At 43.7% G+C, this 27,172-nt stretch overlaps 1 protein-coding gene across 2 annotated transcripts in view; it reads right to left on the reverse strand.

Moving 5' to 3' along the window:
* Positions 1–27,172, reverse strand: part of LOC126425014 (uncharacterized) — a 124,506-nt gene that overhangs the window by 82,953 nt on the left and 14,381 nt on the right. For both annotated transcript variants that reach the window (XM_050087922.1, XM_050087921.1), the window contains exon 2: positions 438–685. In XM_050087922.1, the coding sequence (XP_049943879.1) occupies positions 438–671 (234 nt within the window). In that variant the 5' untranslated portion in view covers positions 672–685. The remainder of the gene's footprint in view (positions 1–437; positions 686–27,172) is intronic.

The raw sequence follows: 27,172 nt of genomic DNA on the forward strand, positions 1-27,172 counted from the left end.
ATTGTGTTATGTTAATGCTGAAAATAAAAGAACTGAAATAGGAAAAGTCTCAACACCTGAGCAAAATTCTGCTGGATATTAACAAAAACAACCTGTCAGAGAGAGTTCACAGTCCAGTAGGTAATACGAAGCAACAAAGATTGAGGGTTCTCTTTCAGACCTAGTCTGCACTGGTTAGGAACTTCTTAAACATAAGTTCAGCACAAAACACAGCTGTGCCAACGGAGATGGTGCAAATTTCCTGTAAACAGCATGCCAAACAAACTGAACTCTTGTTACTCAGACACCATTTATAAAGGTGTCTATCAGAGGTCCACTTTCCACAATTTACAGGGTACCCTATCAGGTAACAGGAACATCACAACCTTTATTTGTTGCCGTCCAACTATTGGTTAAGTTCACTTTTGCCAACTGTCACCCCCAGCAGACTGCCATACCTTCTCGTCGAGCTGCCGGCAGCCACCTTGAAGGGCGGCAACAGCTTGCTTCCAGCAGGTCCCGGACTGCGGCATGGATATCCTCTCCACAGCCTGCTGGTACTGGTCTCTCCCCTCACGCTCCAGCTCTGAGAGAGCCACATCGCTGTGCAATGGCTCCTCAAAACTGGACTCCGTCTGGCACCGACATGCCGCCACCAGCAGCAGCAGCAGTACAGAAGTTGCCGTTGCCATAGGGAATTTGTGATCTGCATTTCAAAAAGAACCTATGTAACAACTTCAACAAAACTTTCTTAAATCATAATTTCTATTAAGCAGACACACTGTAACCTACAACAAATTAACTTGGAATCATTATTTTGAGCAGTTCCAGAATTAGAATTCCATCTTCCAGTGCTTATTACACGCTCGTCTGCCGTAACCTCACATTGTTGTCTACAAGTACCTTGATATCCTAACATCACCAGGAAAAATATTACGAGGAGGAAAAGATTAATGTAAAATAGTTCCACTTGTGATAAGAGCTGTGTTCAACGCTTAAAGCACAATTGCACTGAGGCAACAATCCAGCATGGTGCATGCTACATGGAGCAATTTGACTAGGCTGATACAAAACGAGCCTCAGGTGGCACTGCAGCACAGTCTTTGCAAATTGTTGCCTGTCCGAGCCACCCAGTCGCCAACAAGAAACAATGTGTTACACCTCATCACCAGCTGTCGCCAGACTGTGGAGCTTTCACGTGTGATGTGAAGTGGACGATTGACAAAGCAATTTATTCAAGATTATCATAATTATAATGAAATAATAAGCAATAAGTTGCGTAAAAGAAATTCAATTTTTTATCAATTTCGGGCACTTAGTGCCCTTCTTCAGAAGGTTAAACCTACCGCATTATTTGAGAGTGTCAATAATAAAGTGAGTGAACTACATGACCATGGCATTTTATTATTAACAATTGAAAATAATACAATAGGCATAACCTTCTTAAGAAGGACACTAAGTTCCCAAAACTGGTAAAAAAATTAAATTTCTTTTATGTAATTGGTTGCTTATTATTTCATTATATACGGCTACAGTTGCTGAAGTTGAATAAAATACTATCATAATTCACGTAAACTGTGGGACATAGAACGACTGACAACGAAGATAATCGATTAAAAAATAACAACCTAGGACAGTTTGCCAAAAAAATATGGTCGTAGTGCTTTGGGAGCAAAGACGAAAAAATTAAGAATTTATGGACAACTTTCCATTGCAAATGTATACAAACTTACCAACAGTCAATAAAAATGGTACATCCCACGAAAAAGGAGGAAAACAGTTTGCATATGAGTTACTACACTGAAAGAAAAAAATTCGCAACACCAAGAAGTACAATACTGCTCATTAATTTCAATACACCCGATAAATGACATCTAGTTCTCTGTAGATAAGGACTAATACTGTGGATTCGGTTGAGGAAGCAAAGGAATAGTACAACAGTTGTACACGCCATGATTTTTGTTTGTGGTCATCAAGATACAATAGTATCCAACAAACAATGTTGTGTACATAAAGATTATGTACCTATCTGATATGTTTGTTTACCTATTTGCCGACAGACACTGCATTTGGTGCACCTGACTTGTTCCCTGTTGTGATGTGATATCGGCAGTGAACAGCAAGCATTGCTCCGGTACATAACATGTGGTTCCTGCATGTCAGTTCCTTCGTGACACTGAAGTGTGGACAGAACTAGTATTGCTCCACGACCCAGAACAACTAAAAGTGATGATAAATGTATCATAATTACCAGTAAGAGAAATAGAATCAAAACAGAGCCCCAAATTCGTGCAGAATTGGTAGAAATGAACATGACAACAATATCTGTTGCAACAGTAAAAAGGAGACTAACTGAAGCCAGCTTGAAAGGATGTGCCACAGCAAGAAAACCCCTTCTAAGGCCAATAAATAAGCGGAAGAGACTTGAATGGGCCAGAAAACATCATACTTGGACATCGGAAGAGTGGACAAAGGTGTTATTCACCAATGAATAGAAGTTCGAGATTTTTGGAACCGGAAGGAGAATATTTATTCGGCAATTTGTAGGGGAAACGGTAGCCCAGCAGGGTGTTCTACCTACAGTTAAACACAGTTTGGGGATGTTTTGCTGGAGATAGAGTTGGCGACCTTGTGAAAATACAAGGAAGTATGGATCGGAAGCAGTACCACCACATACATCAGTATCATGCAATACGAAGTGGATTGTGCTTATTAGAGAAAGGATTCACCTTACAACAGGATAATGAACATCAGTCTGCATACTGTATGAGCTACACTGCATCAAAGGAAAAACAGAAAGTACTGAGTGATATGGTATGGCCATCCCAAAGCCCCAATTGTAATCCCATTGAAATGGTCTGGGATGATGAGGACAGACGTATCAGGAAAGTTAATATATCCAGCAAGGAATGTCTCTGGAATATTGTTAAGGATGTATGGAATCATGCTGTAACATTTGTGAGCAATAGTCACCTTTGAGATTGAATGTGGTGAGATGATGTTAGTCAAGACTGCCTTTAAGATGACAAAGGACATGTAAAAGGGCTACAAGAAACTGGACGTTGCTTTTGCAATAATGCAGAACACTTGCAGGAATGTAGCCACTGTACACAATTGCTGGCAACTGTATTCAGGAGAATGTTTGGTCAAACAAAGACTGGGCTCCGGACAGCCACATGGCTCTACCGAGCAACATACAGCTTCTGCAGCAGCAATTTGAGCAGCAGTTGTCACCACAGATTCACACCAAACTGTTACAAATTGGTTACTTCAAGGACAGCTCCGAGCCAGAAGCCCTGTAGCGTGTAATCCACTGACCCCAAACCATTGCTATCTGTGACTTGTGTGGTGTCAAGTGAGAGATTATTGGAGGGTAGGGTGGAGGCCTCTTTTGTTTTGGGATGAAAGCTGGTTCAGCCTCAGTGCCAGTGTTGGTTAGAAGCAGCCCAGTACAGGGTTTGCAACCAACCTGTCTGTGTATTAGGCACATGGGACCTACACCTGGAGTTATCGTGTGGGGTGCGATTTCATATGATGGCAGGTGCACTCCAATGGTTATACCATGTGCCCTGACTGAAAATATGTACGTCAGTCTGATAATTTGACTTGTTATGCTGCCATTCATAACAGCATTCCATTGTTGGTCCCCCCCCCCCCCAAGAGGAACATTCACCCACATACCGCTATAACGTAATCTATAGAGTGTCCACACATATTTCCTTTGCCTGCTCAATCACCATAATTGCCTCCAATCAACACATATGGGACAGCATTGGATGACAATTCCAGTGTCATTCACGAACAGCATTAACTGTCTCTGTACTGACCGAACAAATGCAACAGACATGGCACTCCATCCTACAAAGTGACATCCAGCATCTGTACAACACAATGCATGCACGCTTGCATTCAACATCTTGGCAATTACATCGGTTATTAATGTACCTGCATTTCATGTTCATGATCTTGCAATGTTAATCACTTAAACATGTTATCTCGACAAATATATTCTTGAAATTTCATTACTGGATATTAATTATGTTTAGATTTTTTTCCTGTCAGTGTGCGACACAAAATGCGTGCAATGAGACCACTCTGTGATTCCTTTCATAATAACAATACAAACAAGCCAACAAAATGTCATGAAAGGGTTGTTTGGTTTAAAAGGGATGGAGTGGGGGGAGGGAAGGGACCAAACTGCGAGGTCATCAGTCCCTTGTTCCCAGTAGAAGAATTACCCAAGGGAAAGAAGAAAACAAAGAAGACATACGGCATAATAACAGGAGAAAGGAAGAACCAGAAGAACAACAAAACAGGACAAGAAAACCACAGAGAGATGCTAGAAACAGGGAGAGGAGATTAAAAACAAGAAAGCTAAGAGAGAGAGAGAAGCCAGCCACTCTGCAACACATTAAAACCTCCATCCTAAGAGCCCTAGGGTGGAGGACAATCAAATGGTAAAACCCATCCTCACGAATAAAACGTAAAACTAAAGCTGCTTTTGAGGCATTGTCGCCCAACACCAAAGGTTGGGTGCTGGGAAAGTTAAAAGTCTGCCGCAGAGCAGCTAAAAGTGGGCAGTCCAGCAAGAGGTGGACAACTGTAATTTGGGAGCCACAGCAACAGTGAGGTGGGTCCTCTTGACAGAGGAGGTAACCATGTGTGAGCCACGTATGGCCAATGCAGAGTCGACAAAGGACAACTGATTCCTTGCGAGAAGCAAGCAGGGGAGAATTCCACACATTCAGTGTCTCTTTAATGACACGCACTTTGTTGTGCATACTGTTATGCCTCTCCATCTCCCGAAGCCAAAAATACCTGCGGCGTAGGACAGAATGCAGGTCAGTTTCAGAGGTGCCCATCTCCAGGAGCTGTTTCGGTGTAGCCTGTTTGGCCAGCATGTCAGCAAGTTTGTTGCGAAGCCGATGTGTCCTGGGGTCCACACAGACACCACTGAACGACTGGACTGTTTCAGGGCAGAGATGAACTCCTGGATGTTTGCTGCCAAACGATGGTGAGGGTAGCACTGGTCAACAGCTTGTAAGCTGCTCAGGGAGTCCAAACAGAGAAGAAACGATTCACCAGAACAGGAACGGATGTACCGAAGTGCACGAGATATGGCCACAAGCTCTGCAGAAAATACACTGCAGCCAGAGGGCAAGGAATGCTGTTCAATATGGCCTCTGTGGACATAGGCAAAGCCAACATTACCATCAGCCATCGAGCCGTCGGTGTAAACAACTTCAGAGCCCCAGAACACGTCAAGAATCAAGAGGAAGTGACAGCAGAGAGTGGTGGGGTTATTGGAGTCCTCAGGGCCATGCAAAAGGTCCAAACGAAGCTTCGGCCGAGGTGTACGTGAATGGATCTCAAGTAGAGGTGGTAAAGGGAAAGACTACAGTTTGAAAAGAAGGGATCGCATGTGAACCGCAATCATGAGCCCTGACCTGGGCCGTCGATGCGGGAGATAAACTGACACGGGTGGGAAAAGGAGACGGTAATTTGGATGCTCAGGAGAGCTACGAATGTGTGCAAGATAACCGGCATGGAGGGACTCCGGCCTCCAACAAGACACTTGTCACCAGACTCTTTCTAAAAGCTCCTATCACGAGGCGAACGCCACAGTGGTGCACTGCGTTGAGTAAATGCAATGCTGAGGGCACCGCCAAACCGTAAACCAGACTTCCATAGTCAAGGTTGGATTGAACAAGGGCTCTGTAGAGCTGCAGCAGTGTACAGCGATCTGCATCCCAGTTGGTGTTGCTCAGACAGCGGAGAGTACTGAGGTGCTGCCACCACTTCCGCTTAAGCTGAAGAAGGTGAGGTAGCCAAGTCAATCGGGTGTCAAAAACCAGTCCTAAGAATCGATATGTCTCAACTACAGTGAGTGGATCGTCATTAAGACAAAGTTCAGTTTCCGGATGAACGGTATGACGCTGACAGAAGCGCATGAGACACGACTTCGCAGCTGAAAACTGGAAACTGTGGGCTAAGGCCCATGACTGCACCTGGTGAATGGCTCCCTGTAAGCGCCGCGCAGCAACACTAGTATTGGAGGAGCAATACGAAATGCAGAAGTCATCCGCATACAGAGAGGGGGAGACTGATGGGCCTACAGCTGCTGCTAGGCAATTGATGGACACCAAAAATAGAGATACACTCAATACAGAACCCTGTTCTCCTGAATACAGGGGGAACTATGGGAGGCACGTGAAAGTACGGAGCGACAGGAAGTTTTGGATAAAAATTGAGAGCGGGCCACGGAGACCCCACTCATACAATGTGGCAATGATATAATGTCGCCAGGTCGTGTCATATGCTTTACGTAAGTCAAAAAAGGCGGCAAACTGGTGTTGGCATCTGGAAAAGGCTGTTCAGATGGCAGACTCGAGGGACACAAGATTATCAGTGGCAGAGTGACCCTGGTGGAAGCCACTCTGACATGGAGCCAGTAGGTCACGTGACTCCAGGACCCGACCCAAATGCCGGCACACCAAAATTCCAGCACCTTACGGAGAACGTTGGTGAGGGTGATGGGACGATAGCTGTCCACAGCAAGCGGGTTTGTAGTGGGTTTTAGTGCCGGAATGATGGTGCTCTCCAGCCGCTGCAATGGAAAGACGCCATCGCACCAGATCCAGTTGAAGATGACGAGATATGACTTGTACTCAGACAAGAGGTGTTTAATCATCTGACTGTGGATCCGATCCGGCCCAGGAGCTGCGTTGGGGCAATGTGCAAGGGCGCTGAAAAGCTCCGACTCTGTAAATGGGGCGTTAAAGGGTTCACTGTCGCATGCAGTGAACGAGAGGACTTTCCTTTCCATCTGCCGTTTAAGGGTGCGAAAGGCTGGGAGGTAGTTCTCCGACACAGAGGCTCGAGCACAGTGCTCTGCAAAGTGCGGCAATCGCGTTTGTGTCAGTACAGAGCATGCCATTGATGTTAATGCAAGGGACACCTGTTGGGGTCTGGAACCCAAAATGACGTCTGATGTTCGTCCAGATTTGGGATGGAGACATATGGCACCCAATGGTCGACATTTACCTCTCCCAACAACCCTTTACCGCCGTTTTATAAGCAGGCGAACATGGGCACGGAGTCGCTTTAGAATATTAGGTGCTCTACGGAAGGGTGCCACTTACGTCGCTGCAGAGCTCGCCGATAATCTTTAATTGCCTCAGCGACTTCCAGTGATCACCAAGGGACTTTCTTTTGCCGGTGGCACCCTAGAGAACGAGGGATCGCATTTTCCGCCACAGGAATTATCGTTGTAGTGACCAGCTCAAACGCAACATGGATGGCACCACGTGGGAGAGATTCGAGGGTGACAGGAGTGGTGAAGGCTACCTAGCCTGCCTTGTTCAAAGCCCATCTGGGTAGGCGTCCGCGGGCATGATGCCGGGACAGTGACAGGAAGATGGGGACGTGGTCATTACCACACAGGTCATCATGTGCTCTCCGGTGGATAGATACGAGGAGTCCTGGGCTGCAAATTGATAAATCAATGGTCAAGTAACTTTCATGAGCCACACTGAAATATGTGGCAGCCCCAGTATTTACGAGGCAGAGGTTGAATCGGAACAGTAAATTTTCGATATTTCTGCCACAGCCAGTAAGCATGGTGCTACCCCACAAGTGGTTATGGGCGTTAAAATCTCTCAAAAGGGAATTGATCAATCAGTGCAGCCAATATGTACAGTGGTACCACACCATCTAGAGGGAGATATACATTGCAGTTATTTCCCGTGCCGTCCATATCCTGACAGCCACAGCTTCAAGAGGAGATTGAATGGGCACAGGTTCACTACATACCGAGTTCAGGACATAATCGCAAACTCCACCTGACATTGTATTATATTCACTACAGTTCTTGTAATATTCCCCTGTACCTGTGAAAGGCAGGGGTCCGCATTGCCAGGAATCAGGTTTCCTGGAGGGCAATGTAGAAAGCAGGTGTAAAGCTTGCCAGTTGCCGTAACTCAGCCAGGTGGTGGAAAAAACCACCGCAATTCCACTGGTGGATGATGTGATGGTGAGACTGGGAAGGCATGGAACTCTCAATGGGGTAGTCTACGCCTCACAGTCACCTGCTGCGACTGACTTATTTCCTGAACAGGCTATATCCAGTGTGTCTGAGGGTCTGGTGAGATCTAGGTCCTCAGCAGAAGCCAGAATCGTCACCTCATCCTCAGACGCAGAGCTTGTAGGCAGTGGTGGTGTGGGTGCCATCACAATTCCCTTGGTCGTTGGGGTCTTCTTTCTGGATTTCTCTCGCTGTTCCTTTGGTTTGTCTGGCTGCGAGGGCGTCGCTGATTCAGTCTCCGGGACTGAGGATGATAATGAAGCTCTACGACCAGCTGCTTTTGGGCATTTCAGCCACTGGCGGGTGTCTTCTTTCTCCTAGCAGAAACCTAGGAAGGGAGTGACCCAAGGGACATCTTCCTAGCGAGAGGAGCGGAAAAAGACTTAAGTTTCTCCAGTTTAGATGTGGGGACTGGTGTCTCCGATGGTTGGAGGCACAGTGCTCCCAAGGTAGGTGGTGCAGGAGCAACAGGGAGGGAAGTGCCCCCCCACAATCAAGGGGGAAGGTGTAGTCTTCCGGCCCTGATACCGATTGGAACTTGCAGATCTGATGGGGCTACAACTGTTCTCATAGCGGAGGCCTAAGACGAGGCTACTTGTTCTACAAAAAACTGAGGCTTCGTCGAGTCAAAAAAGTCCCCAACAGATCTTGTACATACGAGGAGCCAGGGCGAATGAGGTTCGCTGCCATCCTTAGCCTGCCGTTCCTCCTGGTGTGGCCAGGGAGGGAAACGATTTAGGATCATACTTCCTTGCATTGTACTGAGACTTTGAAAACTTAGAGACTGCTGGTGTTTTATCACCAGCAACTGATCATGTGGTATGCTTCATCGCACATCATATGCCCTGATGCCACCCACTCCGACCAGGGGCCCTCTCCACAGGTGCCACCCAGCTGCAGCAAAAGTCACCTGGCAGGACGGCCATTCCCGGGAGACCAGATGCCCCAGGGTGACGGGCATCTACTTGTTGGCATACATGGGGAGTTAATGGCGCAGGCATCAGCAGAGCGATCCCTGTGTAGTCAGGGGGCTACAACCAACAGGGTACAAGGCAGCCCCACCACAATGGACTGGTTACCATGTTGGATATCAAGTGCTAAGAATTCCACGGTCCTCACTGGCACAGAAAACGACACTGCATAGTGGGCGAGGAAAATGCACCCAAGAAGGTGTTCTTGCTCAAGAGATTGAGGATGAGCGGGACTGCAATGCCACGACGAGAAAGTGGACTAAAGATCTCAATGCACGATGGGCACAATGCACCATGTAAGGAGCCCTTCCCCAATTGGCTTGCTCTTCAGGAAAATTTTGAAAAATGGAGGTCAAACCCTACAGGGGACCATCACATTAAGGCCAAAACGTGTGATACTCCTTTTAGTCACCTCTTACGACAGGCAGGAATATCTCAGGCCTATTCTAACCCCCGGGTCTGCTAGGTGGGTCATGAAAGTTGAATTTTGCTACACTGTAATCACATGTACAGCAAGTATTTTCATCCAACACAGATCAGATGTGCTATGCCACTAGTGCAGTGGGCAAATTTTTACATTAGAATACTCGAGTTTCATTCCAGGACTAAGTGATTTTTTATCTGTCCAGTAAAAGTGTAGAATACACTGCTTCTTTGTTGGTATAACCTTATAACAACTGTTTTTCTAACACTGAAAACAGCAGTTATTCATCAAGACATGTCAGAAATATTCATAAAGAATAATCAGTTAAAAATAGACTACTTGTCATACGACAGACATAAGAACAATACTTATCAATGTGGAGATGTTAAACATACATACTATATTGAGAAGTACAGTCAGTTGCAGTTTTTTAAATACATTATTAGTGACAACATGTCTCTCGGTTCTACATTAGTATTAAATAATTGATTGTGTTTTGTACAAGATCTGCTGTAATTGCTGCATAACAATTAAGAAGTGAGATATCAATTCACACACTCTACAATTAAAAATAAAGAAAGCAAAGAAAGAAAGATATACACTTCCACAGTAATTGAACTCTTGAACAAATGTGGGAGCAGTAAGATATTTATTCAATTACAACTGTATGGATCCGTAAAGCCAAACAGTGTTATGACAACAATTCTGGGTGAAGCAATCCATAATTATTATATGGCAGTTTGAAAACCTGCAGACACTAAATGTCCTGCACGAGGAACAACCACCAAACACTCTCTTCACAATATTACCATTTGGATCTCACTGACAATATTCTAATTATTCCAGGAAAAAATACATGTTTACATACATTTTATATAGTAATATAAGACACGTCAGTCACAGCAGTGTGTTGAGATTTTTCAGAGATGTCTGTACTTTAAAATCATGGATATATTGCTGTACATAAAAATGGATGAAAATTTGAGAAAAGGTGTTTTTCACAGTTCCAACGTAAACTGGAAGTCAAAGGACGGATTTGACAATAACATAAATGAAACTTCCTGGCAGATTAAAACCATCTGCCAAAGAGGGACTTGAATCCAGAATGTTTGCCCTTCATGAGCAAATTGTCTACCAACTGAGCCTACTATGACTCACAACATGTGCTAAAAGCTTTACTTCAGCAAAGATACCAGGTTAGAGTCCCAGTTCGGCACACAGCGTTAATCTTCCATGGAATTTCAAATTGGAGCACACACTGCTGCAGAGTGAACATTAATTTGGTATAACAAACATTTGCAGCCATGTGATATGTAAGCATTGAGCAACACATAGGTTTATATTACAGTCGTCACAACAACACTATTGCTATATTTTTACTTTCAGCCCGTGTGCATCATGCACACACCTGTATAACGTGCAATTCCTTATTGGATCTTGTTTCTTCACAGTATGTGAAGGAAGTGATGGAAAATTATTCCATTCCCATAAGAAGTCTGGGACTAGTGTTTGAAGATGGATGATCTGATGCTTTTAAGGCAAAATCATCTTCTTGATGGTTCAAAATTATCATCTTTGTAACAGCAATTCAGACAGAGTGTGGCTTCTTCTTACTACCTTATATAATGAAATGGAAAACTTCATTTCATAAAACAAGTTCTATAAAATGGAAAAATTCTACTCTCTGATATTTTCACTCTTTTCACTTGCTAGGCTGGTATCAATTCTCTCCATCATGTTGTTGTAACCACAACAGCCATTAGCTTTGACATCTCCAGAGCTCTCGTATATTCAGTCAATATGCTATTATTTTCCCCTCTTTGAAAAGCAGCATTTCCTCCTTTTCAGCTTTCTATTATGAAACGTTTGAGAGATGCCTTTGAGACAGCCGCACAGTACTGAGTGGATCAATCCTTTGAGGCCAGCCAGTTGAGGAGAAGTTCAATAACTATCAATTGGAAAGAATAATCTTTGTTCAGCAGTAGCATAATAGCTGCCACTACAGTTTGAGTTCAAGTATATTTTGTCAAACTTTGTCAAATTTCCCATGTATACAATTAAAGACAACACACCAGTTTGGGACTAACAAAGTGTAAATGAACCGTGCTCTTTTTAGTGGCAGATATTGCACCAAATCATATCTTTCTTTCTGCAACACATGATGTCACTGGTGCTGGGATTAATGGGACACAGTTATTTGCAATAAGCATACAGTTACAACAAATCTGGCTTACACACAGAGTTTTGAAGTAAATAATTGTCAAGAAACTCTCACATTTTGTCACTAGTTTTTTTTTTTTTTTTTTTTTTTTTTTTTTTTTTTGGGGGCGCTAAACTGCTACGGTCATTAGCGCCCGGTCTGTGACGTAGGAAAAGGTAAAAAACGAAACTGGAAACCAGCAGCAATAGCAACAAAACCCAAAAACTTGGAGAAACTAAAAACAGAAGGAAAGCTTTAAAAAACCACTATAGAAGGGGGTTGGTTGTCCCCAAAAAGGGCTTCAAATGACTGACGTCATCTCACTGGCACTAATAAACTCAAGAACGCGATCGGCTGAGTGCGTGTCATCTGCTAAAATGGAAGATATATCAGGCGACAGCTGTAGACGGGCGCGTAACGGAGTAAAAGAGGGGCACTCAAGTGAAAGGTGTCTTACCGTCCACAGCTGAGAGCAGTGGGGACAGAGTAGGGGAGGATCGCCACTTAAAAGATGTCAATGGCTAAAAAGACAGTGCCCTATCGCGAGTCTAGTTAAAATTACCTCCTCCCGACGACGCGTTCAGGAGGAAGAGGTCCAAGCACAGGGAAGAGCTTTCACATACCGCAATTTATTATTGGGAAGTGACGACCAACGTGCGTGCCATAAAAAAGCAACACGACGACATAAAACACTCCGTAGATGGGCGAAGGGAATCATGCGAATAGCTGGCCAAAGAAGAGAGACTGCTGCCTTGGCTGCAATATCGGCCACCTCATTTCCACAAATACCAACGTGTCCTGGGATCCAGAGGAACGCCACAGACACCCCCCCAGTGGAGCAAGTGGAGGCAGTCCTGAATCCGATGGACCAGAGGGTGGACAGGGTAGAGAGCTTGGAGACTGAGGAGAGGGCTGAGAGAATCTGAACAGATAACATACTGTATCCACTGAGGGCGACGGATGTATTGGACAGCCTGGAGAACAGCGTAAAGCTCCGCAGTATAAACCGGACACTGGTCGGGAAGCCGAAATTGATTTGGGGTGTCGCCAACAATATAGGCACTCCCAACCCCTAACGATGTGTTTGAGCCATCAGTGTAAATAAATGTGGCATCCTTCATTTTGTGCGCATAGAGCAGCAAATGCCCGATGATAAACAAGTGAAGGGTACCATCCTTGGGAAACTGACAAAGGTCACGGAGCAGGCAGGTGTGGGGACGGAGCCAAGGCGGTGCTGTACCCCAAGCTGTCAAGAAAGTTTTAGGAAAGCGGAAGGAAATAGAATGGAGCAGTTGATGGAAGCGGACTCCCAGTGGTAGTAGGGAGGAAGGGCGGCCTGCATACCCTAAATCCAAGGAGGCGTTGAAAAAACTGTCATGGGCCGGATCTGCAGGCATGGAAGACAGATGGCTAGCATAACAACTCAGGACAGCTCGCCGATTGGACAGCGGAGGTTCAGCAGTCTCAGCATAAAGGCTTTCCACAGGGCTGGTGTAAAAAGCTCCAGACACTAAACGTAATCCACGGTGGTGGATAGAGTCGAGACGATGAAGAATAGACGGCCAAGCAGAGGAGTAAACTGTGCTTCCATAGTCCAATTTCGATCGCAATAAGGCGCGATAGAGGTGGAGAAGGACCACTCGGTCCGCTCCCCACGAGGTACCATTCAGGGCACGGAGGGTGTTGAGGGTTCGCAGACAGCGAGCCGAAAGATAGGAAACGTGGGAGGACCAGCACAGTGTTCTTGCAAACATAAGACCCAAGAATTTAGCGACGTCCGAAAACGGAAGGTTGACAGGTCCTAGATGTAAGGAAGGTGGAAGAAACTCCATACGACACCAAAAATTAACACAAACGGTCTTACTGGGAGAAAAGCGGAAGCCGGTTTCGATGCTCCAAGAGTGGAGGCGATCGAGACATCCTTGAAGACGTCGTTCAAGAAGGCTGGTCCGTTAACAGCTGTAGTAGATTGCAAAATCGTCCACAAAGAGGGTGCCCGAGACATCAGGAAGGAGACAATCCATAATGGGATTTATAGCAATGGCAAACAGTATAACACTTAGCACAGAGCCCTGGGGTACCCCGTTTTCTTGGGAGAAAGTACGGGAGAGAGTAGTGTTCATCCGCAATCTAAATGTGCGCTCTGCCATAAAAAGGGGCAACCGACCTCGAAAGCCCCAAGAGAACAGTGTGCAGAGGATGCCTGTCCTCCAACAGGTATCGTATGCTCTCTCCGGTTCAAAAAATATTGCTACTCTATGATATAAGTGGAGAGGGCAACAAGATGGTCAACTGCAGAACGATGCTTTCGGAAACCGCATTGGGCAGGTGTTAAAAGGCTGCGGGACTCCAGCCACCAAGCTAAATGGCAATTCACCATACACTCCAAAACCTTACATACACTACTCGTGAGAGAAATGGGGCGATAGCTAGAGGGGAGATGTTTGTCCTTTCCAGGTTTCGGAACAGGAACAACGATAGCTTCTCGCCACTGTCTGGGAAAAGTACAGTCGGCCCAAATTCAATTATAAAGGCGAAGGAGGTAACGCAGACTATGGTATGGTAAATGCAGCAACATTTGGATGTGCAGCTGTAGCGGCGCATCGAAAGCTAAGTACTAATTAATTGTTTGTGTATAGTGGTTTATTTAGGAACTTTAGTAGTCTTCAACCGGTGTTCTTGGTGTTTTCTGGTGAAATAATTTCAGAAGAACCTTTTGGGAACTGTTTTCAGCTTCGTTACTGTGTCATTAGACGTTTGATTCTCTTTCTGTATTAGTCTTTTGTTATATTCACATTTGTTGTTTATTAATACTGTTAATAATAGTAGTTACTTCCCTTGTAGAGTAAGTTTGTGATTATTGTAGTCAGGTTTTTAACATATTCTTATTGTAGTAGCGGAACTTAGAAAAAGTAAAATTTTACCATGAGTGAGAAGTGTGGGCTTTGCCGTAGGTTCGTGAGTAGTGGATTGCGGTGTGAGACTTGTTCGAAGTATTTTCACTGGGGGGGAATGCAGTGGGGAAGCCAGTGGGCATTCTGGTGAGATCCTCTCCTGGAACTGCAGGTTATGTAGCAAGAGTAAGTTGATAGAGGAGCAGGAGCGTAAGATCTGTGCCCTTCAGGTGCAGTTGAAAAATGCAGAGGAGGAGCTAGATAGGATGAGGAGAGAGAAGGGGGTTGGGGAATGGGAGCTGGCTGTTGGCAAGAGATCTGCTAGGAGAAGAAGATTTTCAGATACTTTTACTATTGGTGTTTACAATAGATATGACCAACAGTCAGAGTCTAGTGGAGAGGAATCTCTAGTAGCTGTAGATGTAGGAAGTATGCAGCAGACCTCAGTAGTTACTGTGCCTAGAACAGTTGCAAAGTCGAAGAGGAAGAAGAAGGTTCTGCTGTTAGGTAGTTCTCATGGCAGAGGTGTAGGCCAGCAGTTGCAGGAAGTGCTGGGGAGTGAGTACCAGGTCACCAGCATTGTGAAGCCTAATGCAGGGTTGGCTCAGGTGACTGTTAACATAGGGGGGTTATGTAGGGATTTTACTAAAGAGGATGAGGTAGTGATTGTGGGTGGGGCTGGTAATAGTATTGATAGGGATGGGGAGTATAACATAGATGGTGACCTGGAAAAGATAGCCACTCAGACTGGCAACACGAATGTGCATTTCGTGGAACTGTTTCAGCATCACGATCGGCCTCATCTTAATACAGCCGTCAGGCGTAATAACATGAGACTTGGGGGTGCGCTGATGACAGAAAGCATGGGTCACATTTCAGTGGTGTCGGTGGAGTCTATCAGCAGGACGGGTTTCACTAGACATGGCCTGCACCTCAACAGGTATGGGAACGGGAGGTTGGCAAAGCTTATAGGTGACAGCATAGGTGGGGTTGGTGGGGTCACTCATGGGAAAATTCCTGCAGTAGTGGGTGTTAGAGCTGCACCCTTTTTAGATTGAAGTCAGCTGATAGGTATTCCTGCTTAAGGGAAGTCTCTCTAACAAGGGAATCACTTTTGACAAAGCTTAGGTATCCGAGTAATGAGGGAATTAGTATATTTCATCAAAATATACAAGGTATTAGAGATAAAGTTAGTGAACTGCTTATAGATGTTGACTCTGAAATTATTGGTACATCTGAACACTTCTTAAATAAGGAGATAATTCAGAGGCTTCCTTTACCAGGATACAGGTTGGCTGGCAGCTTTTCGAGGAGCTCTTTGCGGTGTGGGGGAGTAGCCATGTATGTGAAAAATGGCATCCCATTTGAGTCAATTGATGTTTCAAAGTACTGCACTGAAAAGGTGTTTGAATCTTGTGCAGGTGTGGTTAAATTTAACGGAGCTAAACTTCTAACTGTTGTTATTTATAGATCCCCAGACTCCGATTTCACAACATTTTTGCTAAAGCTAGAGGAGGTTCTTGGTTCACTTTATAGGAAATACAAAAAGTTAGTTATATGTGGTGACTTCAATATTAATTGTATAAATGATTGTGCAACGAAGAGGATGCTGGTAGACCTCTTTAATTCATATAATCTTATGCAAACCGTACTCTTTCCAACGAGAGTGCAAGGTAACAGTAGAACAACCATAGACAACATTTTTGTTCATTCCTCATTACTAGAAGGGCATTCTGTTAGCAAAAAGGTGAATGGCCTTTCAGATCGTGATGCACAAATTTAACTTTAAAAGATTTTTGTGCTGCAACACGTGTTAAATATAGTCATCAGCTGTTCAGGAAAGCTGATCCAGTTGCTGTAGAGACCTTCGTAAACCTTATAAAGGAACAAGAGTGGCAAGATGTTTATAGCACTGATACAGTAGACGATAAATATAATGCTTTTCTCAAGACTTTTCTCATGGTCTTTGAAAGTTGCTTTCCGTTAGAACGTTTAAAACAGGGTACTAGCACAAACAGGCAGCCTGGGTGGCTGACTAGAGGGATAAGAATATCTTGTAGAACGAAGTGGCAATTATATCAAAACGTTAGAAACAGTCAAAATCTAAATGCAGCAGCCCATTACAAACAGTATTGTTAGGTGCTTAAAAATGTTATTAGGAAGGCAAAAAGTATGTGGTGTGCAGATAGAACAGCTAAGTCTCAGGATAAAATTAAAACCATATGGTCAGTCGTAAGGAAGTTGCTGGTCTGCAGAGACAGGTCGAGGATATAGAATCAGTGTGTAGTGGGAATGTCCGTGTTACTGATAAGTCGCATATATCTACAGTATTTAATAATCACTTTCTGAATATAGCAGGTGAACTAAATAGAAACCTAGTCCCAACAGGGAATCATATAGCGCTCTTAGAAAAAAGTGTTCCGAGACTGTTACCTGAAATGCTCATCCATGATACTGACAAGAGGGAGATTGAGTTAATAATTAAATCACTAAAGACCAGGAACTCTCATGGATATGACGGGGTATCTAGCAGAATACTGAAGTATTGTTCTATGTATGTTAGCCCAGTTCTCAGCCATAGCTGTAACTTTTCCTTTAGGAGTGGTCGGTTTCCTGACCGATTAAAGTACTCGGTAGTGAAGCCACTTTATAAAAAGGGAGACATTGATAATGTTGACAATTTTAGACCTATTTCTATGCCATCGGTGTTTGCTAAAGTTATCGAGAAGGTTGTATATACAAGGTTACTGGAGCATTTAAATTCACATAATTTGCTGTCAAATGTTCAGTTTGGTTTTAGAAATGGTTTAACAACTGAAAGTGCTATATTCTCTTTTCTCAGTGAGGTTTTGGACGGATTAAATAAAAGGCTGCGAACGCTAGGTGTTTTCTTTGATTTAACGAAGGCTTTTGACTGTGTTGACCACAAAATATTACTGCAGAAGTTGGACCATTATGGAGTAAGGGGAGTAGCTTACAATTGGTTCGCCTCTTACTTTAAGAACAGAAAGAAGAGGGTAATTCTCCGCAATATTGAGAGTGGTAGTGATGTTCAGTCCCAATGGGGCACTGTTAAGTGGGGCGTTCCCCAAGAGTCGGTGCTGGGGCCACTGCTGTTTCTTATTTATATAAATGATATGCCTTCTAGTATTACAGATGATTCAAAAATATTTCTGTTTGCTGATGACACCAGCTTGATAGTGAAGGAACTTGTGTGTAATATTGAAACAGTAACAAATAATGTAGTTTATGAAATAAGTTCGTGGCTTATGGAAAATAATTTGATGCTAAATCACGGTAAGACTCAGTTTTTACAGTTTCTAACTCACAATTCAACAAGAACCGATATTTTGATCAGACAGAATAGGCATATTATAAGCGAGACGGAACAGTTCAAGTTCCTAGGCGTTCGGATAGATAGTACGCTGTTGTGGAAAGCCCATGTCCTGGATCTTGTTCAGAAGCTAAATGCTGCTTTATTTACCATTAGAACAGAATCTGAAATAAGTGACACTTCAATATGAAAAGTAGTCTACTTCGCATATTTTCATATGCTTATGTCATATGGTATCTTTTGGGGTATTTCTTCTGATTCAAAAAGGGTATTTTTGGCTCAAAAACGGGCTGTTCGAGCTATATGTGGTGTAAGTTCGAGAACCTCTTGTCGATCCCTATTCAAAAATCTGGGAATTCTGACATTGCCCTCACAGTATATATTTTCTTTAATGTCATTTGTTGTTAGCAATATTAGCCTATTCCCAAGAGTTAGCAGCTTTCACTCAGTTAATACTAGGCAGAAATCAAATCTGCATGTAGAATGCACTTCCTTGACTCTTGTGCAGAAAGGAGTGCAGTATTCTGCTGCATCCATTTTCAATAAGCTACCACAAGAACTAAAAAATCTTAGCAGTAGCCCAAACTCTTAAGTCTAAACTGAAGAGTTTCCTCATGGCTCACTCCTCCTATTCTGTCGAGGAGCTCCTGGAAGAGCTAAAAAATTAAGCAAATTCCAGTGTTACATTGTTGATTTTCTTCATTTAAACTTACGACTTGTCATCTGAATATGTTTTTTTATATTTCATTTCATCTGTTTCTAATATCGTGTTATAATTTCATGTATTGACTCGTTCCATGACCATGGAGACTTCTCCTTAATTTGGTTCCACAGAACAATAAATAAATAAATGGATACCATCCGGTCCTGAGGCGGAATAGCGAGAAGAAGAGAGTGCATGTTGAAGTTCCCGCGTGGAGAAAACAGTGTTGTAGCTTTCGCGATTTTGAGAGGATAAGGCAAGAGGTTGCATTTCCGCAGCGCGTTTCTTCGGGAGAAACGCTGGCGGGTAATTTGAAGAGCTCAAAATCTCAGCAAAGTGTTGACCCAATGAGTTAGAAATTGCGACGGGGTCCACTAATGTATCATGTGCAACAGTGAGCCCAGAGACCAGGGAGAAACTATGCGCGCGAGCTAACCGTCGAATTCGACTCCAAACTTCAAAGGAGGGAGTGAAGGTGTTAAATGAGCTAGTAAAGAAGTCCCAGCTTGCCTTCTTCCCATCGCGGATGATGCGACGGCATCGCGCACGGAACTGCTTATAGTGGATACAGTTGGCCAATGTAGGATGGTGTCTGAAAACGCGAAGAGCATGCCGTCGCTCACGTATTGCGTCACGGCATGCCTCGTTCCACCAAGGAACTGGGGGGCGCCGGGGCAATTCAGAGGTGCGAGGTATTGAACGTTCCGCAGCTGAAAGAATAATGTCTGTAATATGAGTGACCTCATCGTCGACGCTAGAAAAGTGGCGGTCATCGAATGTCGCTAGAGACAAAAAAAGTGTCCATGTGCTTGAGTGCCTTCAACACATGGAAAGTTGTCACTCTAGTGTGTATCAGCAAGAGCGAACCATTCGAAGCGCCGAGTTAGCGGAACAGTACCGACCGAAAGGTCCAAATGAAAGACATTTGTCGTGGGGGCAGACAAAAATGTAGGGTCCCAAGTGTTGAGGCAAACAAGATCCGCTTGGTGGAAGATGTCTATCAATAGTGAGCCACGCGGACAAAGATGTGGAGATCCCCAAAGCGGGTGGTGGGCATTGAAGTCCCCAACCAGCAAATAGGGGGGTGGAAGCTGACCAAGAAGATGAAGGAGATCAGCTCGTGCCATTGGTGTGGACGACGGAATGTATACAGTACAAAGAGAGAAGGTGTATCCAGAAAGGGAAACACGGACAGCGACAGCTTGGAAGGAAGTGTTTACGGGGATTGGGTGATAATGGAGAGTATCATGGAGAAGAATCATGAGTCCTCCATGTGCTGGAGTGCCTTCAACAGAGAGGAGATCAAATCGGACTGACTGAAAATGGGGGAAAACAAAGCGGTCGTGTGGATGCAGCTTTCTTTCCTGAAGACAGAAGATGACCGGAGAGTAGGATCTTAAGAGGATCGACAATTCATCCCGATTGGCTCAAATGCTGTGTATATTCGAATGTATAATGGACACAGGCTGGACAGAAAATGGAAGAATGTGACCAAGGTTGCCCTCCAGAGCTTGCGACCGACAGCATGGAACGGCAGTCAGCCGAAGGCAGAAGATCTGGATCCATAGGTTCTTCAGGAGCAGCTCCTGCCACCAGCGATCGGCCGCCAGCAGTGCACCTTGGCGACACAGAAGGTGGCCAAGGGCGGCTACCGCCAAGTGGTGCTGTAGATGAGACACGCCGTGGCGGAGAAGGAGAGGAACTGGGTTTTTTATTAGCCTTCTTGGAAACCGGATGTTTAGATGAAGAAGGAACTGATGGGTGTGAATTTGGGGTACGTAAAAAATCTTCACGTGTAGGCTCTTTTTTGGAAGTCCGGGTGTCTGACTTTTGGGCTTGAGATTTAGCAGAACCCGATGAAGGGTGAGCCTTAGAGTGAGCAGGCGAAAGTGGAGAGATTGAACGGGCGATCTTAGGGCTGGCCGATCTGACGACTGTGGCACTAAAGGTGAGATCACAAGCCTGCATGGCCGCCTCCTTTGTTGGCCGAGGAGAGGCAAGGACAGTGCTGTATTTACCTGTATGAGGCACAGTGGGCTTTCGACTGGCGAATAATTTTCGAGCAGCAAAGGTCGATACCTTTTCCTTCACTCTGATTCCCTGAATGAGCTTCTCGTCTTTAAAAATGGGGCAATCTCGAGAGGAAGCAGCGTGGTCACCCATACAGTTGATGCAATGAGGGGATGGAGGTGGACAAGCACCCTCATGGGCATCCTTGTCACACGTAACACATTTGGCCGGATCGGAGCAGGACTGGCTGGTATGATTGAACCGCTGACACTGATAGCAATGTGTAGGGTTTGGGATGTAAGGGCGAACGGAAATTATCTCAGCCCGCTTTGATGTTCGATGGGAGTTGAACTCTGTCAAATGTCAAGAAGACAGTATGGGTTGGAACGATGTTCGTGTCAACCCTTTTCATGACTATGAACAGCCGTTATGCCCTGGTCAGACAGGTAGTGTTGAATTTCCTCGTCGGACAAATCGTCAAGGGAGCGTGTATAAACGACCCCATGTGAGGAATTTAAAGTGCGGTGCGCTTCCACCCTGACAGGGAAGGCATGTAGCAGTAAAGTACGCAGCAATTTTTGGGCCTGGAGGGCACTGACTGTTTCTAACAACAAGGTGCCATTTCGTAATCTGGAACGAGACTTTACAGGACCTGCAATTGCGTCGACACCTTTCTGAATAATGAAAGGGTTGACCGTGGAGAAGTAGTGACCTTCGTCAGACCGAGAAACAAGGAACTGCGGCAACAATGGAAGAACTGTCTGTGGCTGAGACTCATTGAACTTACGCTTGTGAGCAGACACAGTATATGATGAGGAAACCATTGCGGAAGTAACCCCCATGATTACCGGTGTCTCCGATAGTGCGCTCCTCCCTTGTGGGGACCCTCTCTGAGGGCACTCCCATCTTAGGTGATTGTTCACACCTCAGGTCACACCTCCCGAGAAACGGATGGAGGGACCAATCGGCACTTTCGGAAGGTATCAGCTAGGGTAATCACCCCTCCCTGGGCCTGGTCGTTACCAGGGGGTACGCACGTGTCCTACCTGTCTACCCGGGGTGGGGAATTACGCGTTACCCCGTCACTGGCTACGCATGGAAATGCGTGGGTCGGCCTTCAGACACGCACAGGGAGGAAAAAAGAGAAAGGGAAAAACAAAGAAAGGGAAAGGAAAGAAGAGAGGTCTCAAACGCCGCAGCGGAGAAAGGGTAAAGAGAAGAGGTAAGGAAAAGAGAAGGACAAAGGAAGGACGAAGACTTACAAGCAGAGAAAGCGAAGAATGTGTTACATTTTCGAGCGTCCGTCTACGGACGTAGGCACAAAACATACTCCCAGAGGGGGAGAAAGGGAAGGAAAGAGGCGGAGGTGGGGGGTGGGGAGGGTGGGGGGGAGGCGAAGATGGAGGATGGGGAAGGATGTGAAAAAGGAAGGTATGCAGCCCGGAAAGGAAGGAGGGTCACATTAGCTCGGGGTCCCGTGCTCGCTACGCACGTATCCACAAAAGAGTTGTGGACCCCCTGGGGGGGAGGGGGGGTCGGTCACTAGTTGTGTCTTTTGTCTTTCCCCATAGAAATGTGTCAATATACATAATAAAATACATAGAATAAAGACATTGTTATAGTATTAATAACAGTGCACAAAAGTCATACTTTTTAGCTTAAAAACTAGTCAACATAAATGTGAAGATAGCAGTTTCATATTTAGGACATTATTGCATTTATTTTAACCTTGAACAGTAATCAAAACTTCCCACTTTGGGTTTAAAAGTGACCCAAAAATGGAAATGAGAAAAACAGGAATTTTTACATTAGGGCATTATTACATTAGTTTAACAGTAAACAGTGTCAAAAAATTTAAAAACATCTTTCCAATCTGGGTTTTACTTATTTCTCTGAAAGAATTCCTCTAGTGAATAAAGTGAGGTCTCAAGTAAACAATTTTTCAAGCTACGTTTAAATACTGATGTACTACTCCTTATACTTTTGATGCTGTTGGGTAGGGAATTGAAAATTTTCGTTCCAGCGTACTTTATCCCTTTCTGAATAAGTGTCAAGTTCTTTAACTCACAGTGGAAATCCTCTTTTCTTCTGGTGTTATGTTCATGATGTAGGCAATTCGTTTCATACAGAGTGGGGTTATTTATTATGAAGCACATCAGTGAATATATGTACTGAGATGTTGCTGTCAGTATTTCAAGTCGTTTAAAAAGATTTCGACATGAGGTTCGTGGGGGTACACCACAAATGATTCTTATTGCTCTTTTTTGTGCTGCGAGGATTTTCTTTGCGGCAGGTGTATTGCCCCAGAAGATGATGCCATAACACATGACTGAATGAAAATACCCAAAGTAAGCTGACTTTGAGATGGTAATGTCATTGAAGCGTGACAAAATTCGTAAAGCAAATGTTGACGATGTCAGCCGTTTTAGTGTTTGTAGAACGTGATGTTCCCAGTTCAGCCTACTGTCCACGTATACGCCCAGGAATTTTGATAAGAACACTTGCTTTATCATCTGATCATTCTGTGTGATAACTATTTCTTTTGGGTTTTTGTGGGTTGTCTGGAACTGGATAAAATTGGTTTTCTCCAGGTTTATTGAAAGGGAGTTAATACTAAACCAACCCAGAACTTCTTTAAGGATATCATTGACCTCGGATTCTAAGTCAGTAGTAGACACATTATCCACCACAATGTTCGTATCATCAGCGAACATTGTAAATTTACACTGCTTATTGATGGATAAAGGCAGGTCATTAACATATATGAGGAACAGCAAGGGCCCAAGCACTGATCCCTGTGGCACTCCATGCTGCACAATTCCCCACTCAGAGTCCACTATATATTGTGATACACTATCTGAAACATCTAGAATAATCTTCTGCTTCCTATTTTCGAGGTACGATTTTAACCAGTTCCCTACAGGTCCTGTAATTCCATAATGACAGGCCTTCTTGAAGAGTATCTGGTGATCTACACAGTCGAACACCTTTGATAGGTCACATAAGACACCAATTGGCAGCCTCTTGGTGTTTATAGACTCTAGAACATCATTTGTGAATGAGAAAATTGCGTTATCTATTGAAACTCCCTTTTGAAAACCAAACTGCTGACTGTTAATGATGTTCAGGTCACCAAGGTGTGCCACAATCCTGTTGTACAGAGCTTTTTCTAGGACTTTTGAAAATGTTGTTAATAGAGAGATAGGGCGATAGTTTGACACATTTGTAGCATCCCCTGCTTTGTACAGGGGCCTGACAACAGAGTATTTCATTCTGTCTGGAAACATTCCTTGTTGCATGGATGTGTTGCAGATGTCAGACAAAACTTCGGCCACTTCACTACAGCAAGCCTTCAACAGCTTGCTTGAAATATCGTCGATACCAGCAGAATGTTTATTTTTCAAAGACTATGATTTTTTTGATTTCATTGGCAGTAATGGGAAGCACACTTATTTGACTGAAAGGTTCTGGAAAATTATTTTTCATTATACAGGCAGCTTTATCTACAGAACCATGGCAACCTATCTGTGTTGGGACAGTTAAAAAATGTTGGTTAAAGATTTCAGCAATTTCCTCACTATTAGTTATCTCTGAGTTGTCAACAGTTAAAACAATATTTTTGTCTTTGGTGTAGTTTACAGTCCCTGTTTCTCTCTTTATCACATTCCAGATTGTTTTAATTTTATTTTCAGAATTAGTAATTTCAGATGCTATACACATACTTTTAGAGTTTTTAATTACTTTGGCAAGAATTTTACAGTAGAGTTTATAATGTTTTAGCTGAGCAGGGTTGTTAGAAGTCTTTGATGCTATGTAGAGTTGTCTTTTTCTCTGACAGGAAGCTATGATGCCCTTAGTGAGCCATGGTTTTTTTGCAGACCTAGCAGGTTGGACTCTGTATGACTTTTTTGGAAATACACTTTCAAAGGTACCTGCTATCTCATTTGTGAATAAATTGTATTTTGAATTAGCAGTTTCTGCTAGATAAACAGGTGTCCAGTCAGTATGCTGGAAACATGATCTGAACGTTTGAATAGCTTCCTCACTTATTTTCCTTACTGTTTTCCATCTAAGTGAGGTGTCACTCAGAGGAATTCCCAAGCTGTTGAAAGTAACTCGTTGTCCGTCATGGTCAGACAGACCATTTATAACCATTTCAATATTAATATGGTTGACTTTACTCTGATCAACAAAAACGTTATCAATGAGAGTACTGGAAGAGGTTGTGGTTCTGGTGGGCGAGCTAACCACAGGAACAAGGTTGTACGTGCCCATGAGATTTTCAAACTCCACCTTGCAGGGAGAATTAACCAAGAAATCTATGTTAAAATCCCCAACAACTACCATGCCCCTATTTTTTCTGCTTAAGTACAACAAAAGAGTATCTAATTGTTTAACAAACACTTTAAAATTACCAGATGGTGCCCTGTAAACTGCCACAACTGTTAATCTGGAGGCAGTGTCTGGCACCTCTATAGCACATACTTCAAAATGTAGCTCAAAGCAGAATCTTTGTACATCTATTGCTGCGAACAAGACATTGTTTTTTACATATGCAGCTACTCCTCCTTTGTCCATATAGTTCCTGCAATAAGACGCTGCCAAAATATAGTTGGGAATAGGGACCACTTCAATACCAGCAGTGATGTGGTGTTCTGTTAGACACAGAATGTGGGCACTGTTTATACCTTTTGTGTCTTCTATATTTGCTGTGAACTGATCCAGCTTGCAGTATAGGCCTCTTATGTTCTGATGAAACACTGTTAACTTTTGTTTGTCTTTATTTGTATTGCTGTTTGAGTGAACTTTCGTTTGTGTGTTAATTACTTGTCGCAGATTTTTGTTACTGGACCAAATCCTGCTAGAGTTGGCCCTTCTCACTAGTTTCCCTCATTTAAAGAACACAGAAACACTCAGGGAAACCTATACAGGTAACAAAATGTTGGTGGCAGAGATCAAGGTATCTAATTCAATGCCCTCTCCCAGTTCGACACTCAACTATTGGCAAAAAAACTCTAATACATGGGTTTAAAATTTTTAAGCATTATCGGTGTATTGCAAGAATCTACTCAGCATATTAATTTCTCATTAAATTTGAAAATATGGGCTAACTCATGATTTTATGTAAACTGGTTGATAAGCAGATTTTGTGAAATGAAAGGAATAAAGAAGGTAAAACTATGTTCTAGCTCTGAATGTTTCGACATCTGCTTATAAACAATCTTAACAGCCAAGAGAATGCAGAACTCTGCAATACTGCATCAACATTTCAGCAACACATAACTAGCTATGTACTCAATAGATTCAGGTACAGCATATCATGCTCAAGAAGCTAATGTTGATTTTAAAAAGGGGTGCTAACTGCACGGCAAGCTGCAACATGTTGTAATTAACATGGAACAACATCTAATTAGTGTGATGAACTGTATCATACAACAAAGGATGTAGGAGATGTGACAGAAAGCCACACCTTTCTACCCAGATCTCCTCCTTACTTGTGACTATGTTTTGCAGGAATGATTGATTTCTGTTACACATCGATGAAAACTCAATATGTTTACATTCATGTCGGCTTCTCCACATTATTCAAGTTTACGCACCACAGTCTCTCTCAAGTCTGACCTCTTGTCCACGTCATGGGAGGCACGCAACAGCATGAGGCAGGGGATTGACTGAAGCGGTGAAGTACAATGCAGACGATGTGTGTCGCAAGATCCTATTGTAGCTGTGAATGTCCCACAGGAAACACAAAATATGATGGCCAACAGGGCTCTGGTGTAGCTACAATAGGCACAACACACCAGTAGTGGAAACCCATTTGCTTTCAACAACCAAACAAGCCTCACACACAGCACAAAATAATAACAGAGCTTCAACTTACTCATATATTTGTGACACACACACACACACACACACACACACACACACACACACACACTAGCCTAGCTAATTTCAAATTTATTTAGTAACATTCTTAGGGAGTCATCAATTCTGTGAAAGTATATGCCGCATTCACTGATGTCATTTGTCATTAGGCTTGTTGATTGTTGACCCACATTGACAAGTCTCCTTTCCATTATTAATTTCTTACTAAAACTTGTAAGCACATCATCTATTTGTGGAATTTGCTCAAGAAACTCACAACAACACTGTATTCATTTCCTTTGCTGTTTATTGGAATTTGGAACAAAATTCTATATTTAAATGTTACGCTATTGTACTGTGCTGTTACATCTTCACGTCACTACATTAAAAAATCTACCTCAGCCCTGTGTGTTTGATATTAAAAAAGTACCTGGTATCACATATCTCCACATGCATGCAAAAATGCTGTTTAACTTTTGGCCCAGCAGTTTCTTGTGCAACTTCTATACTTCACTCTCATGTGTCTTGGCCACTCCACATTCAAACTTCATACAGAGAGCAAGCACGCGGTCTGATCAACACCCCATTCATGCGACACTATCTACTATTCCTTTCAATACTATCAACTATTCCATTTGCACTGGTGACACGAGTTCCCCCTACCAGCAGCAGCCTAACATGAATGGTGCCTCAACAAATTTTACTCAGC

Source organism: Schistocerca serialis, chromosome 10 (genome assembly GCF_023864345.2).
Source record: "Schistocerca serialis cubense isolate TAMUIC-IGC-003099 chromosome 10, iqSchSeri2.2, whole genome shotgun sequence".
In the NCBI taxonomy this organism is placed as follows: domain Eukaryota; kingdom Metazoa; phylum Arthropoda; class Insecta; order Orthoptera; family Acrididae; genus Schistocerca; species Schistocerca serialis.